Source organism: Carcharodon carcharias, chromosome 20, assembly GCF_017639515.1.
Source record: "Carcharodon carcharias isolate sCarCar2 chromosome 20, sCarCar2.pri, whole genome shotgun sequence".
NCBI classification, from domain to species: Eukaryota; Metazoa; Chordata; class Chondrichthyes; order Lamniformes; family Lamnidae; genus Carcharodon; species Carcharodon carcharias.
Genome location: NC_054486.1, coordinates 15804364 through 15819519, shown reverse-complemented (window position 1 = coordinate 15819519; position 15156 = coordinate 15804364). Strand labels below are relative to the sequence as shown.

The following is a 15156-nucleotide window of genomic DNA, read 5'->3' as shown; positions in this document are numbered from 1 at the left end:
ACAACTGATTCCCACTGCATCATCTACCGTGAATACTTTGGCAGCGTTGATATCATTGCAGTGTTGTCCTTCTGATATTAATGCTTATTCATACAGGGAGGAACCAAATTAGATGGCTTTAACCAATTATGGCCATCAGTTTATAACTTATAGCTACAAGGTACCCTGGTCAGATTTCCCTCCAGTTCACCAACTTTATAGTAATTCTAGATTTGAATGTTTTCATCTTACCTTAGTTGGTGCATGGTAGCAAGGCATCTGAAACCACTGCTTCTTTCTATTCATCACAAGAGTGGCTGTTAAGAAGATGATGATTGCAAGCAATATGGCTGCCAGAACCCAAGCTGCTGACTGGTAGATTACAGCCATTTCAGTCTGCTGGGGGGGAATGTCAGTAACGTCTAAACAGATGCAAGAAGAAAAATACACAAGTAGAAAGGAATAATGTTTGGTGAATTGTGAACCAGCCAACTACAGGCAGAAAATCAAAAATTATTTAATATCTCTTCTCTCGAATGTATATGTCCACTCCTTCAACTGTTGCAGAGGGTACTATCTACAGCAACTCGCCAAAGCTTCATCAATAGCTCTTGTCAAACCTGCGACCTCTACCACCCAAGCGGACAAGGGCAGCTAGTGTGTGGGAGCAGCATCATCTCTAAACTCCCCTTCAAGTCACACGCCATCCCAACATGGACACGTATTGCTGCTCCTTCATGGTTGCTGGGTCAAAACCCTGAAACTCTCTATTCAACAGCACTGTGGAAGTATCTTTACCACAGGGGCTGCAGTAGCTCATGGAGGGTACTCACCACCAGCTATTCAAAGGCGTTAAATGCTGGCCTTACTTGTGACACCCATATAACCTAATTTAAAAAAAAAACTCATTCTGGACTAAACAGCCTCCTGTAATATTGCATTTGGTGAATCAAGGTGTACACAGTGTTCAGCAGTTTCATCTTCATGTTTCCAAAGAAAGTGCTAATAATACATATTAAAACAGTGAATAAAAGTTGTTCTACTGTAACATGGAGAATGAAAATTAATTCAATAAACTGGAACCCTTAAATTACTACAAAATGTGTCTTAAGACATTGTACATTTAGAACATGAAATCACAACCTACAGAAACTAACATAAACCATATATATGCTCACTCACACACAACAGCATAATGTTACTGATGAACAATATAGCAGAGCCAAGCAGGCATCTATGTTTTGACAAATTAGTAGAACATTGATCATTGGGAAAATCAATACATTCATCAAGCAATGGGCACCAACCTATTAACAAAGAATAAAGTAAATCAGTAGCAGTTACTGATGAATTAATCGAGCTCTGGGCACATCAATAAAGCAATGAATTAGCAGACATCTGTGAATTAATAAATTCATAGTGCAACTGGTGCCTCAAGAGATCAATGAATTATCAGAGCCACTTGCACAGATGAATTAAACAAACAGCACGCGACAGCAAATTTATAAATTTGTGCAGCAGCAGGCATACCAACAAATCAATAAGAGCACTGGAATAAATCAAGTGGTGTTACTAAATTAATACCCTTTCTTCCTTATTCACTGCTCTGCCCTCATGTCCATGAACTGACTTTCACTAACAAATTATTCGAGAGATTCATTCAGCTGCCTCTGCTGTATCCTTGTCCCCATGCTCACTGATATTGTACTGGTACTTGTTGCTTTTAAAAGTACCATCACTCCTTCCTCAAACCACCACACCCGCCTGCTCCCTCAGCCAACCCCCACTACCCCACCTTTGATCCCTCTATTCTTGCAAACTATCACCCTCATGTTCAATCACTGTTTCCTCGCCAACAACCTTGAAAGTATTGTCACCTCCCAAAATCCAAGCCCAGCTTTTCTGCAACTTCACGCTTAAATCTTTCCAATCAAGTTCCCACTCCCGGCCACTGCACTGAAATGATCCTAATAGAAATCACAAATAAAGCCCTCTGAGACTATGAGCATGATGCATTAATCTCCATAGCCTTTGACACAGTTGACCACGCCATCTTACTCCATTATCCAGTTTAGTGGGACGGCCCTTGTTTTGTTTCATTCACTGAATTATAGTCAAAGCAAAATCTCTGGCAGTGGCTTATTGTCCTGGCCCTGCAAACCTGTCTCCTGGGTCCCTAAGTATTCCATCTGTGATTCCCACCTCTTCTCCATTTACACGTTGCCTGTTGGCGACATTGTCTGAAGACACAAGGCTAGATTTTCAATTTGGAGTCAGGTACTCCACACCCTGGATCATTTCTGGGTCCAATTTCAATCTCTTTGGGTGGCAATGGAAGTTTTCAGATGTGCGTGTTTACTGGGTAATTTCTCTCTCTGTTGGAATGTGAGTTAGAGTCATCTGTCATAGGGATGAGAACGACTTAAGTGAAACATTGCTGAACCAGCATTTTCAGCCATGCGAGCCTGCCAATCGCCATGAGACCTGGGATGGCCTCGGTTGTCTTTCTCCAATACCAAGGCACCAGATTCACCTGAAGCGACAGCTTCATTCTCCTCTTCCCCCTCCTCTCCATCTTCCTCCAAGGAAGAATGGCCTTCCAGGTCTTTGATTTCATGCAGTTCCAGGCCTCTTTGTAGTGCCATGCTGTGCAATGCACAGTAGATGAGTAAAACACGACAAACCCTGGCTATCTTGTACTGGAGGGAACCACCTGACCAAATTAAAATTCCCCATCATCCTGTTTAAATCCTTGCATGGCCAAACCTCCCTAGTTCTGTAACCTCCTCGAACCAACAACCCTCCAAAAACTCTATATTCCTCTCTGCCATTTTGTGCATTGCTCTCAGCCAATTTAGGAGCTGGCGCCATATCTTCCTTCTTATTACCATCTCCCTCCAATAGTATAAAAGTACAGCCAACATCAAGAGCATGTCGTACATCGAAGTGCAAAGTTAAACTCATGTATCACCACTTGGTTGCAGCAAGGAATACTCAGCTCAACTTCTTTCACAGAATTTCGTCCATTTAGAGGAATCTCTTCAATAGTGATGTTGCCCTGCAATATCTAAGGTCAGCCGTGGAGGCACAGAATGGAGGCAATGGACTTCCCTTTAGTACCATAGAAAAGTTACAACACAGAAATAAGCTAACCTGGTAATTGACCTCTCAGCTGGGAGAAACAGGTCTTTCCTGTCTATCCTATCTAGGCCCCTCAATTAGGTCACCCTCAGCCTCCTCTGTTCTAAGGAAAACAACCCTAGCCTATCCAATCTTTCTTCATAGTTGCAATTTTCAAGCCCTGGCAACATTCTTGTAAATCTCCTCTGACTCTCTCTGGGGCAATTACGTCCTTCCTGTAATGTGGTGAGCAGAACTGATCACAAAATTCCAGCTGTTGCCTAACCAGCGTTTTATACAGTTCCAGCATTATATCCCTGCATTTGTAAACACTCTGTCCAATAAAGGAAAGCATTCCATATGGTTTCTTTACCACCTTGAGGGACTTGTGGACAAGCACTCCAAGGTCTCTCATTTCCTCAACCCCTCTCAATATCCTCCTGTTTATTGAGTATTCCCTTGCTTTGTTTGCCCTCCCCAAGTGCCTTAACTCACACTTCTCTGGATTGAATTACATTTGCCATTTTTCAGTCTACTCAACCAAACCATTGATATAATTCTGAAGACAACAGTCTATCCTCTTCACTTTCAACTACATGGCCAATTTTTGTGTCATCTGCAAGTTTCCCATTCATGCCTCCCACATTTAAATCCAAGTCATTAATATATATGACAAACAACAAGGAAACCAACACTGAGCTCATTTGCAAAAGCAGCCATCGACCATTACCCTTTGTTTCCTGTCACTGAGTCAATTTTGGATCCAACTCGCCACCTCCCCCTGTACCCCATGGGATCTCACTTTTCTGACCAGTCTGCCATGTGGGACCTTGTCAAATGCCTTACTAAAATCCATGTAGACAACATCTACTGCTCTACCCTCATCAATCTTCCTTGTTACTTCCTCAAAAACTTCTGTTCACTTAGTAAGACATGATCTTCCCCGAACAAAACCATGCTGGCCATCCCTGATCAATCCTTGCCTTTTTAAGTGACAGTTTATCCTGTGTGTCAGAATTGATTCCAATAATTTGTCCACCCTCATTGTCAGACTGGCCAGCCTATAATTTTCTGGCCCATCCCTTGCACCTTTTTAAAGTAATGGTTAAATGTTCACAGGCCTCCAATCCTCCTCTGGAACCTCACCTGTATCTCATGATGATTGGAAAATGAACCTCAGAGCTTCTGTTATTTCCTCCCTGGCTTCCTTTAACAGCTTGGGATATAATCCATCTGGTCCTGGTGATTTATCCACCTTCAAGGATGTCAGTCCCTCCAGTATTTATTCTCTGATTATGCTTATTGTATCGAATATTTTGCATTCTTCTTCTAACAAGAATGACTGCATCATGCCTCTCCTTAGCGAAGACAGAGACAAAGTACTCATTGAGAACCCTGCCCACATCTTCAGCATCAACAAGTTACCATGTACATCTCTGATAGGCCCTATCCTTCCCTTAGTTAGCCTCTTGATCTTAATGTACTGATAAACCATCTTTGGGTTTTCTTTGATTTTACCTTACAATATTTTTTTTCATATCCTCTCTTTGCTTTCCTAATTTCCTTTTTTACTTGACCCCTGTACTTTCTATACTCCTCTAGGCTTTCTACGGTATTACTTCTGTGGCTGTCATAAGTTCTCTTTTTCTGCTTTATCTTACCCTGTACGCTTCTGGATAACCAGGGGGCTTCTAGATTTGGCACTACCTTTTTCTTTGTGGGGACATGTCAACACTGTACCCACAGAACCTCGCTTTTGAATACCTTCTACTGATTTGACGCTGTTTTCCCTTCTAGTATCTGTATCCAGTCCACTTTCGCCAGTTCACCTTTCAGCTTTGTAAAATTTGTCTTCACCAATTTAGATCTTTTACTCCTGTTCTGTCTTTATTCTTTTCCATATTGATGTTAAATATAACTGTGTTATGGTCACTATCTCCAAAATAGTCCCCCACTGCTACTTCATCCACTTGCCCAGCTTCATTTCCTAAGACTAAATCTAGAATTACACCCCCTCTTTTTGGACTTGTTACGTGCTGGCTGAAAAAGTTCTCTTGAATGCAGTTGAAGAATTTGGCGCCCCCAGTGCCTTTCACTGTTCATATCCCAATTGATATTAGGGTAGTTGAAGTCCCCAACTATTACTGCCCTTTTGTTTATGCACTCAGAAATTTGCCTACATATTTGCTCTTCTATTTCCCTTCTGCCATTTCTGCAATGTGGCTGCCCCTTTTTTATTTGAGCTCAATCCATATGGCCTCATTTAATGCTCTATTTAATATATCACCCCTCCTCATGGCTGTAATTGTTCCTTTAACCACTAATGCTACATCCCCACCTTTTTTAAATCTCCCCCTCTATCCTGTCTGAGAACTCTCAAGCCAGGGATGTTGAGCTGCCGTTTTTGCCCCTCTTTAAGCCAAGCTTCTATTATAGCGATGATATCATGCTGCCATGTACCTATCTGTGCCCTCAGTTCATCGGCTTTATTAGCTACACTCCTTGCATTTACATTTACACCTTTTAACACTGCCAAATCCCTGTGCTGTACACTTTTTAACCTGTGCTTCTTCTGTCTTTCAGAGTCACTCACTAATTCTCCATCTCCCGTTCCCCGCTCTGAATTTGCCCTCAGGCTCCCAGCTGCCTGCAAATCTAGGTTAAACCCATCACCGCACCACCACCACCACCACCACCACCCCCAACACACACACCCCCCAACCTCTCCAAACAGCACTAGCAAATCTCCCTGTGAGGACAAAAGGGATAAGGTAGTCAATCCGAGCAATTTTTAATTGTTATCTTATGACTGGTCTAGAAACAATTTGTTACCCTTTACATTCACTGGGAAATCGCACAGAGCATTAGAGGTGAAGAGAAAATTCAAATAACACTTTTAAGAGGGGTAGGGAGTAAACAAACAATGAAATAAACTTACCAAGGTCAAATCATCGTTTGACCAGACAGATTAAAGATATGTTTAAGAGGTAAACTGTTCAGCTGTTCACTTCAGAGACATTGCCATTACTGAGGTGAATTTGGACTGGTCTAAAATATAAACAGTTTCTATGCTGGTGCAACAATAGCAGGGGCGTATCTGCTTTCTCTTTACCTGTGAGTAATGGCAGGTCAGGTTGGGCAGATGTTGAGAGTAGCTCTTTGCCCTCGAATTCAGTCGTCTTCTCCAGTAAAACATCAGCAGCCTCGGTTGTGGGCGAATAAACTGCTGGCACATCTTGAGACAAGGAAAGGTTGACAATAAATTAAACAACCATCCACACAAGAGAGGGGAAAACCATCGAGCAGTTGAAAGATCTACACTGTTCTGTGTGAATTTGCTACTGATAATTAATTCTCTCTCTCTCTGGAGTTTACGGCTTTGAGAGTTGGAATAATTTTGCAGCCAAGCTGCAGCAGTATCACCTAATTATTCAATGTGTTCATCTGCCTTCCAGCTGTCAAATCAATTTTTACTAGGGATCCAAGCAGTAATTTTGACCTATCGTCCGCTTGTTGGCACATTACTTTAAATGAAGAGATAGGTCAACGCGTAAGCTCACTGTCAAATTTCTCAAGCCAAGTTTTGGCTGGCGATGAGGACAAAATGAAACAGCAGTTTGCAGTGCACTGGAGCAAAAGCATTTAATAACAAAACTACATCTCCCCTGAATATGTCTAGCGAAACCATGGACTTTCGGGAGAAGTAGTATTTGTTTTTCCTGTAAATAGATTTTTAAAATTCATTTTTAGTAATAACACTAAATAAAAGCATATTGCTAAGGCTTCAGACAGTGAAGGCAACAGCAAAGCTAACATTATATAATAGTCTCAAGCTACCAGTGCATTGTGTGTGGAGTCTAAGGTGCACACAAGGTGTTCTTGTTGAAGAAAGGTCTGGCATGGCAAGGGTTAATGTGGGACTGAGTACAGTACCATCCACACAGTGATGTAAGAAAGCATCTGATCCAGAGCCAGGGTCAGTCTGGAGATGGACACAGTTGGGTAAGACCAAGAAAGGGGTCAGCTCCATACCTGTATCTTCTACTGTAAATATGGACATAGTTACGAGTTGTTAATAAAGACTTGCCATTAATGTACCCCAGACTGGAAGCCTGCTGCGTGGTGTCTGAAGCAGGATGCTTCATTCATATTTACATTTTCTATTGATGCAACCACCTCACTGCTGAACTACACATGCTGTACATCTCTGCTCTTTTACCTTACGACCAACACTATTACATGTGATATTTGAATGGAGCTGATGATAGATGAAAATAAATTGGCAATATTCTACTGCTTGAGAATGCATGTGTAATTGTCTCAGTTTGCCCACTGAAGCACGAGCTATGGTATCAATGGGCCGATTGGCCTAATTTCTGCTCCTATGTCTTATGGTCTTATTAACAGTAACGTTTCAAAATCACTTTTATTGGGCACTCTGCAAGATGTAGCAGCAAGGTCCTAAGTTAGCATACCATTTTGAATTATTTTCATTAAGGGATTCTGCATGAACCACCTAACTGAGCGTCATTTAGAGGCTTTAAAGATGCATCCTGTTTTTAGGCTTTGTTTAAATGACTGGACTCATTACATTAATTACTGGACATTAAGGCCTGAACTTCCACACAAACTCTCCACCTGTGTGAAAATGCTGGCAGAGGCCTGAATCTGGAAGTCCTGCCCCTGAACTCGGCCTCCGCCATTTTCGTAATGGGTGGGGGGTTATAAATTGCACATCCGTGCTTCCTGGAGGCAGCTGCTTATATAAAACGGCAGCTGTCTCTATTTGTGAGATTTTGGCAAAGTACGTGTTTCAAGTCCAAAGTGTGCAGATTAAACCTGGTAGGAGCTTGGTCTGAACTTTGTGGATTCATTTGGAGAGGTAAATTACCCTTTTGGATATGGTCTGGGGACACCTTTAGGTGAGGTAAGGCACCCTTTGGGTTTATTGAAGGTAGACATGATCGTGTGTAAAAATTACATAAAATCACTGGAACTGTGAAAGCTGTCAAGGGATTTTGCTCTGCTTGTATTTTTATTTTAAAAAGTGTGGAGTTTAAAATAAAATCAAAGCTTGATATTTCACTCTGTCTGTTGATGGTTTTGTGCTAAATGACTGATATTACAACCTAACATTATTACAGGCGGGTTCCTGTTAAGTGAGGTGCTTGATTGACAGCTCCAATTGATTATAGAGTAGAATACAGAACATGGAATGTGTGTTTTCATCAGGGGTTAGTTGAAGGAATTATAATGTATTGAATGCTTTTTAAAAAAAACGCCAGTGTTTTTTTTAAAAATGTGATGTCATTAATAGACACACAACTTTATTCTATGTCAGCATGGCTCCTGAGGTTTGTCCATGTTGGATACTAGGTGAGTTGTCATGGAGGGGGTAAGGGCAAAGGGCGGTGGGTGGGGGGTCATGGATCGGCATGAGTTGGCAGTAAGTTGTCATTGAGGCTATAAAGGGTCATGGAGATGTTGGGGCTTGGGTTGACACGGAGATAATGAGGGTCCATGGGGGGTGGATAGAGGGGCATGGGGGATATGAAGAGCCATGGATAGGACATGGGAAGTGAGGGGTAAGGGCTGGTTTTTTTGTTTTGTTTATTTTAAAAAATAATTCAAACAAAGTGACAACACACACACAACATCCTTCTGGCCAGGCCGCGGGCCTGACTTCTAATGCAGCTCGTACACCATCGCCCAACAGCCCCCCTTCCCCAACCTCATTCCCACCCCCCCACCACCGGAACGAAAACCTTATCCCCCCGTGTCGTGTTTGCGGAGTCGAGAAACGTCCTGATTCTGCGCATCCGACCCAGGAGCGAAAGTCTGGGCCAAAGGTGACCACCAGGGTTAAACACACGACTGCACCACGTTGAGCAGCAGCACAGATATTTGTAAGTGGATAAATATGTTCTCTGTAGCCTGACATTCCATATTAATAATTATTTTTTAATCTACTGAAGCATTTTTCCAATTTGAGGGGTAACTTTTCGTGGCATAGAAACAATTATTTACTCACCCAAGCAATATGGGCAACATTGTCCTTTTCGTAGAACTGGTAGTCTGCATAAAGCAGCTGAACAGGTCTGAGAGAAACACTGAATGGCACCGTCACCACATATACAGCTTGTGCAGGCATTTGGCTTCCAAGACTCTCCGACTAACAGGATATCCCCATCACTGGACATGCAATACCCAGACTCGCTGCTATTGGTAGGCAATAGGGCTTTCAGCTGATCTTCTGTTATGGAAATGTTAAGAAACATACATCAGGACTCAGGCACCAAGAGCATATTCATTGATAAAGCACAGACATTCAAGTGTCCTGGTTAGGCTAACGCCAAATAATCAGACACAGGAGGTACATGAAGTTCGCAAAAAACTAATACTTGCTCCATGGTCGAATACTTTCTGAATGTCTGTGAAAAAATAAATTGACCCTGTGCAAACATATAAAATATATCTAGTCTGTCAAGCCTAAAACCAAATGGAATTGGTTATGTGATGATGAGATTAGACAATAGAGCAACTGCTAAGTAAATCACAGGATTCATAAATTCAATATGAAACTAGCAGAAACAAGGTGGCAAATCCTATGTGCTGCACTTAACTTGCAGCATGACAAATGACATTGCCAGTTAAGCATTCATCCCGGCTCCAATTCAACCATATTGAGTCCTCCAAGCTTCCCACTGGACTTTCAACATTATTTCAGGCAAACAACAAATACATCAGCATTGCGTTACCCATTTACTACAAAACTTTGTTGTGCAAATTTCTTGGTGAATAATTAATTCCACATTTTTTTGTAAATATAAGTACTACACATTATCCATGTATTTGTTTCCAAAATCCTGGAGTTAACTCGCAATACCACAGACAGTGGGAAAGCCTTTTCCCCATGGGCAGATACTTGGAAACGTATGTCTCTATAGTCAACAAAACGCACACTGAATAGTAGAAATTCTCTGTTACAGACCACATCTGATATATTAAAATAGCAAATTTTACAAACAAAATTAGATTATTTGGTCATAAATTACACTTTTATACATGTCTCTGTAGAGGGTTGTTTAATTAAAATTTTTGTGATTTTGGATACATTTTTTTGAAAAGCGTCTTTCTTGCCTCTAACACTACTTGTGTTTTTCAGATATCATATGAATACTTGGCAACCTATAATTGAAAACTCTCTGGACAAGGGTTTATAATAGTTTAACTGAACAGTGGTGAATCTCTCTTTTCTGGACCAAATATATCAAATCAGCTTCTTTTCTTTTGATTTGATATGTAAATCATAATCATCCAATGCCACAACAGGGTTTCAGAAACCCTCTGCAAGATTATGTTGTTGTATGAATGAGATTATAGTTCACTGCAACTCAAACAGCTTCAGAATACTAAAACCTTGGGTGGAATGTAAAACTGGATTAAGCCAATGGGCAAAGCTGTAGCAAATGGATTTCAATGCAAGAAAATGTGAGGTCATCCCTTTTGACTTGAAAAGGATAGAGCAGAGTATTTCCTAAATTGTGAGAGGCTACAAATGGTGGATGCCCAAAAGAGACCTGAGGATCCACGTACCTCGATCATTCAAGTCATGGTGTCCCAATGTCACTGTATGACATTCTGATCTTCAGTTCGGTGGGCGCACACCGGAGTCGGCTGCACGCCTGCTGAACTGTCAAAGGCCTGTTAAGGCCATTAATGAACTAATTAAAGTGATTGTCAGGGCTGCTTGTCCAACCTTAAGGTTGATGGGCAGGCAAAGAGCCCAGGTGGCCTTCGCATTTTTCATTGAACCTCATCCACAGGCGGGATGAAGTTTCATGAAGGGCTTATTAAATTAATAAAATGTTTTATGAAAATTCATAAACATGTCCCAGCTCATGTGACAATGTCACATGAGGGGACATGTCTGAATAATTTTATTACTTTATTTTTCCCATCCTTATGACTGAACTTAATCGCCCTGAGGCAGATCCGTGCCAGGCTCTCCCTCCTCCCCCCGCCCGCACAGGTAGCACCAAGCGCTTCCGGGTGCAGGTCACGCTGGGCAGGCCTTAATTTGCCCGCCCACATAAAATGGCGGCGCGCAGCTGATCGCGGGTGGTGATCGGCTCCGCGCCCGCTCCCGATTGGCTCGCTGACAGGAGGAACATTCTCCCCATGAACACATACAGAGAATAATCAAAGGCTGGTGGAATGATGGCCTTTGTATCTAGAAGACTAGAATACAAGGAAGTAGAATTTAGGGTACAGCTGTACAAAGCCACTGGTCAAACTAGATCTGGGCCACCATGAGCAAGTCTGGACACCACAATTTATGAAGGATATACTGGAGGAAGATCTAGCAAAATGATATCTGGACTTAAGAGGAGAGATTACATAAACTAAGGTTTCCCTGGAATTTAGAAGGTTAAGTGATGATTTGATTACAGTTTTCAACATATTAAGGGGAACAGACAGGGCAGATAGAAACTATTTCTGCTCGTTGGGGATTCTAGGTCTAAGAGACCAAGACTAAAAATTAGAGCCAGGTCTTTTAAAAATGATATTAGAAAAGGAAACACTTCTATGTTCAAAAGGTGGTAAAAGTTTGAAACTCTCACTCACAGTTGGCAATTGATGCTAGTTCCATTGTTAGTCTATCAATCTCCTGATTTAAAATGTTAACAAAAGGTACGAGAAGGATATGAGGCAAAGGTCATAAATCATCTACTATTTCATTAAATAGACCAGGCTCGAGGGGCTAAATGGCCTTGTCCTGTTTCTGCGTTCCTAATACACAGGGCCAGAATTAGGGTTAAAAAACAAATGCATCCGAAATATGTTAAAAAATATTCTAAAGCACAACACATTGGAGAGAATAAAATAGCTCAAGATAATTTTACTAACAATGGGAGTTCACCAGAAGCTTTTAATCATTCATAGGATGTGGGCATTGCTGACTAGGCCAGCATTTATTGCCCATCCCTAATAGACCTTGTTCAGAGGGCAGTTAAGAGTCAACCACATAGCTGTGGGTCTGGAGTCATGTGTAGGCCAGACCAGGTAAGGACAGCAGATTTCCTTCCCTAAAGGACATTAGTGAACCAGATGGGTTTTTATGACAATTGACAATGGTTTCATGGTCATCAATTGATATAACAACAGTACAGTTTGATTTGAAGCAACAGCTGCAATGCATTTCCAAAAAAGCACACCTGTTTTGATGAAAGCACTGTTGTTTAGCAACGAAACTCGTTCAGATTATTTTTTTTTGAAAAGCAGCATCTCTGCAATCACAGGGATCCTTTCAAGTGCTTTAAAATGAGCTTATTTGTGGCAAAATGGTTACAGATGGTGTTCTAAATAGATCATTCTTTGTGACTGTTTCATTCCACAGATTATTGTGTTTCACAATTAAAAGCACAAGGAAATGCTGCATATTTACATAGAATAACACAGAGCACTTTCTCCCCTGCACCTAAACCTATGCTTCTGGATTCCACAATTAAAATAGTTCATCAAAATGTAAATTGCAAAGAGATTTATATATACCAATAAAAATAATACACATAATGGAGCCTTTATATATGGATTAATGCAAAAAAATTCCCTTGATAGCTTTAGCAGTAGTTATTTTAGAATTTTCTAAAAAGATTACCCCATTGTCCAATATTTATATCCTAAAGTAGCTCTTCTCCCCAGTCACGTACCTGGACAAGTCAGACAGCAAGCCCCTGATTCTTTGATTGGTGCTTGGCACAGGAGAGGCGGGCATACCTCAGTGTCACAGAGCACACGTCCACTGTGACATGTACATTGTGTGCAAGTATCAAGGTTCCAAGTCTCACCCTCTAAATAGTACTCTCCCCCTGGAGCTTGACATACAGCGAGGTCAATGGTATCGGGCTGCCCACTGCCTGCCTCATCTGTGGAAAGAAGAAGAGAAGTTTCGTAGTGGAGAAATTATCGCAAACAACTTGCACCTTTAATGATGGCAGCTGTAGCTTGGTGGCAGCCACTCTTGCGCTCCCGAGTTAGAAGGTTGTGGGTTCACCCCCCACTCCAGAGAGTTGAGCACAAAATCTAGTGTAATTTACTTCAATGTAGTAGTGAGGCACCATCAGAAGGGCCATATTTAAAAGATTTAAAAGATTATCAGAAGGGCCATCTTTCGGATGAGATGTCAAACCGAGGCTTGTTTTGCTCCTTCAGATTACTTTAAAAAAAATCCTATTGCAATATTTCAAAAAATAAATCAGTGATGTTCTCTGCCATGTCCTGGCCAATATTTATCTCAACTGATACCATTGTTTCATTATCATACTTTGCGGTCTCTGGAAGCTTGTTGGGTGCTATGTTTTCTACAAAATACAGCAGTGACAATGCTTCAAATATACATCATTGGTTGAAAGGCACTTTGGAATGTCAAGAGGTTGTAAAAAGCGCTATGTAAATGCAATTTATTTCTTCCGCGTCCCAAGACATTTTGTAAAGGGGCAGTTAGACATCTGGATAAGTAGGAGAATGATCAGCAAAGGTGAATGAAGGCCTGGTTAAAGAGGAAGGATTTGAGGAAGATTTTCAAGATGGGAAAAGAGATACCAAGGCAAAGTGGTGTGAGAAAACAGTACAGAGTCAGGGGCTATAGATGAATACAGTGAACAGAAAGCAGGTACTGTTGGCTGGATTGGGGGATCAGAGGGTATGAGCTGGGCCATGAAGCTGGAGGAGCTTCCAAAGCGAAGATACAAAAGTCACAGGGGGGTTTCAATAAGAATGATTATTTGGAGACCAGTGTAATTGAAAATCAGAGCCAAGGAAGCTCAAGAGTACAGATGCAATTGATAAGCAGGACATGGTAAATATTAAGATTCTGGCAGTGGTGTTCTCAATGACCTTATGTTGGGTTGTTTGTAAGGAAAGAGCTATCTCTCAATGCATTCAGAAAATGCCCCTATTTTTGCGAGGTGCATGGAAATGATGAAATATAATGGGAAGATTGAGGCATTCTGCAGGTGACTATGCGGCCACAGCAGGATAAGTAAGGCATTGTAGATGTGCTGGTCACATTGCAACAGGTCAGAGTGCAATTGCAGAAGAGAGATGCCACAGAGCTGGAGCAGGGCCAAGTGGTTGCTCCTAATCACAGTTACAGAGAAGTTAAGGAGGATGACACGCAGCAGGCACAGATATGAACAGGAAGATAAGCAGACTGAGCAAACCTGGAAATAACTTTTTTCTTTATTCTTTCATGGGCTGGGGGTATCATTGGCTAGGCCAGCATTTATTGCCCATCCCTAATTGCCCTTGAGAAGGTGGTGCTGAGCCACCTTCTTGAACCGCTACATACCATGTGGTGTAGGTACATCCATTGTGCTGTGAGGGAGGGAGTTTTGGGATTTTGACCCAGTGACAGTGAAGAAACGGTGATATATTTCCAAGTCAGGATGCTGAGTGGCTTGGAGGGGAACGTGCAGATGGTGGTGTTCCCATCTATCTCTGCTCTTGTCCTTCAAGGCAGTAGAGTTTGAAGGTTTGGAAGGTGTTGGCAAAGTACTAAAGTGTTGGGGGAGGTGGGTGATTCACTGAATCATACCCCAAAAAGGGTATATTTCTTGTTCCATTTGGAATGCAACCCATAAAAATTTACCGTATAATTATTTGTTTTAAAAACAGTAGTGTGCTCTTAGCTTTCAGTCTTAGAAAGGCCATACCGTACTCATTAAAATACTCATTATAGGGAATAATTACTGTTTTAACCAGGCCCGATGAAGCTGTAACTTACCTTGACAGGTAGGGCAGCAGTGCCCAGGTCTGACCAACGGGCTGAGACAGTTTGGAACAGGGCATGTAATTAGCACACACATTTCCCTTCCACCATAGCAGTAACAGTCCCGGCATCCATCATGCCAGCCTTGTCCTTCCGCGTAGCGACGTCCATTAGCAGTCAGACAAAAATTGATTTGAGGTGGGGCAGCAGTCGTGCTCAGAAGCACATCCGTCTCTGCAAAAGTAACGAAGCGTGGCAATGTAACAAAAATTTTATCACAACTC

The 15156-nt window shown here is 41.7% G+C and overlaps 1 protein-coding gene across 2 annotated transcripts in view; it reads right to left on the bottom strand.

Annotated features, from left to right (window-relative positions):
* The window catches only part of LOC121292679 (cysteine-rich motor neuron 1 protein-like), a 305563-nt gene that overhangs the window by 7240 nt on the left and 283167 nt on the right, over positions 1-15156 (bottom strand). For both annotated transcript variants that reach the window (XM_041214956.1, XM_041214957.1), the window contains 5 exons: positions 14888-15106; positions 12813-13028; positions 9131-9352; positions 6212-6334; positions 232-401 (listed from right to left, as the gene is read on the bottom strand). In XM_041214956.1, the coding sequence (XP_041070890.1) occupies positions 232-401; positions 6212-6334; positions 9131-9352; positions 12813-13028; positions 14888-15106 (950 nt within the window). The remainder of the gene's footprint in view (positions 1-231; positions 402-6211; positions 6335-9130; positions 9353-12812; positions 13029-14887; positions 15107-15156) is intronic.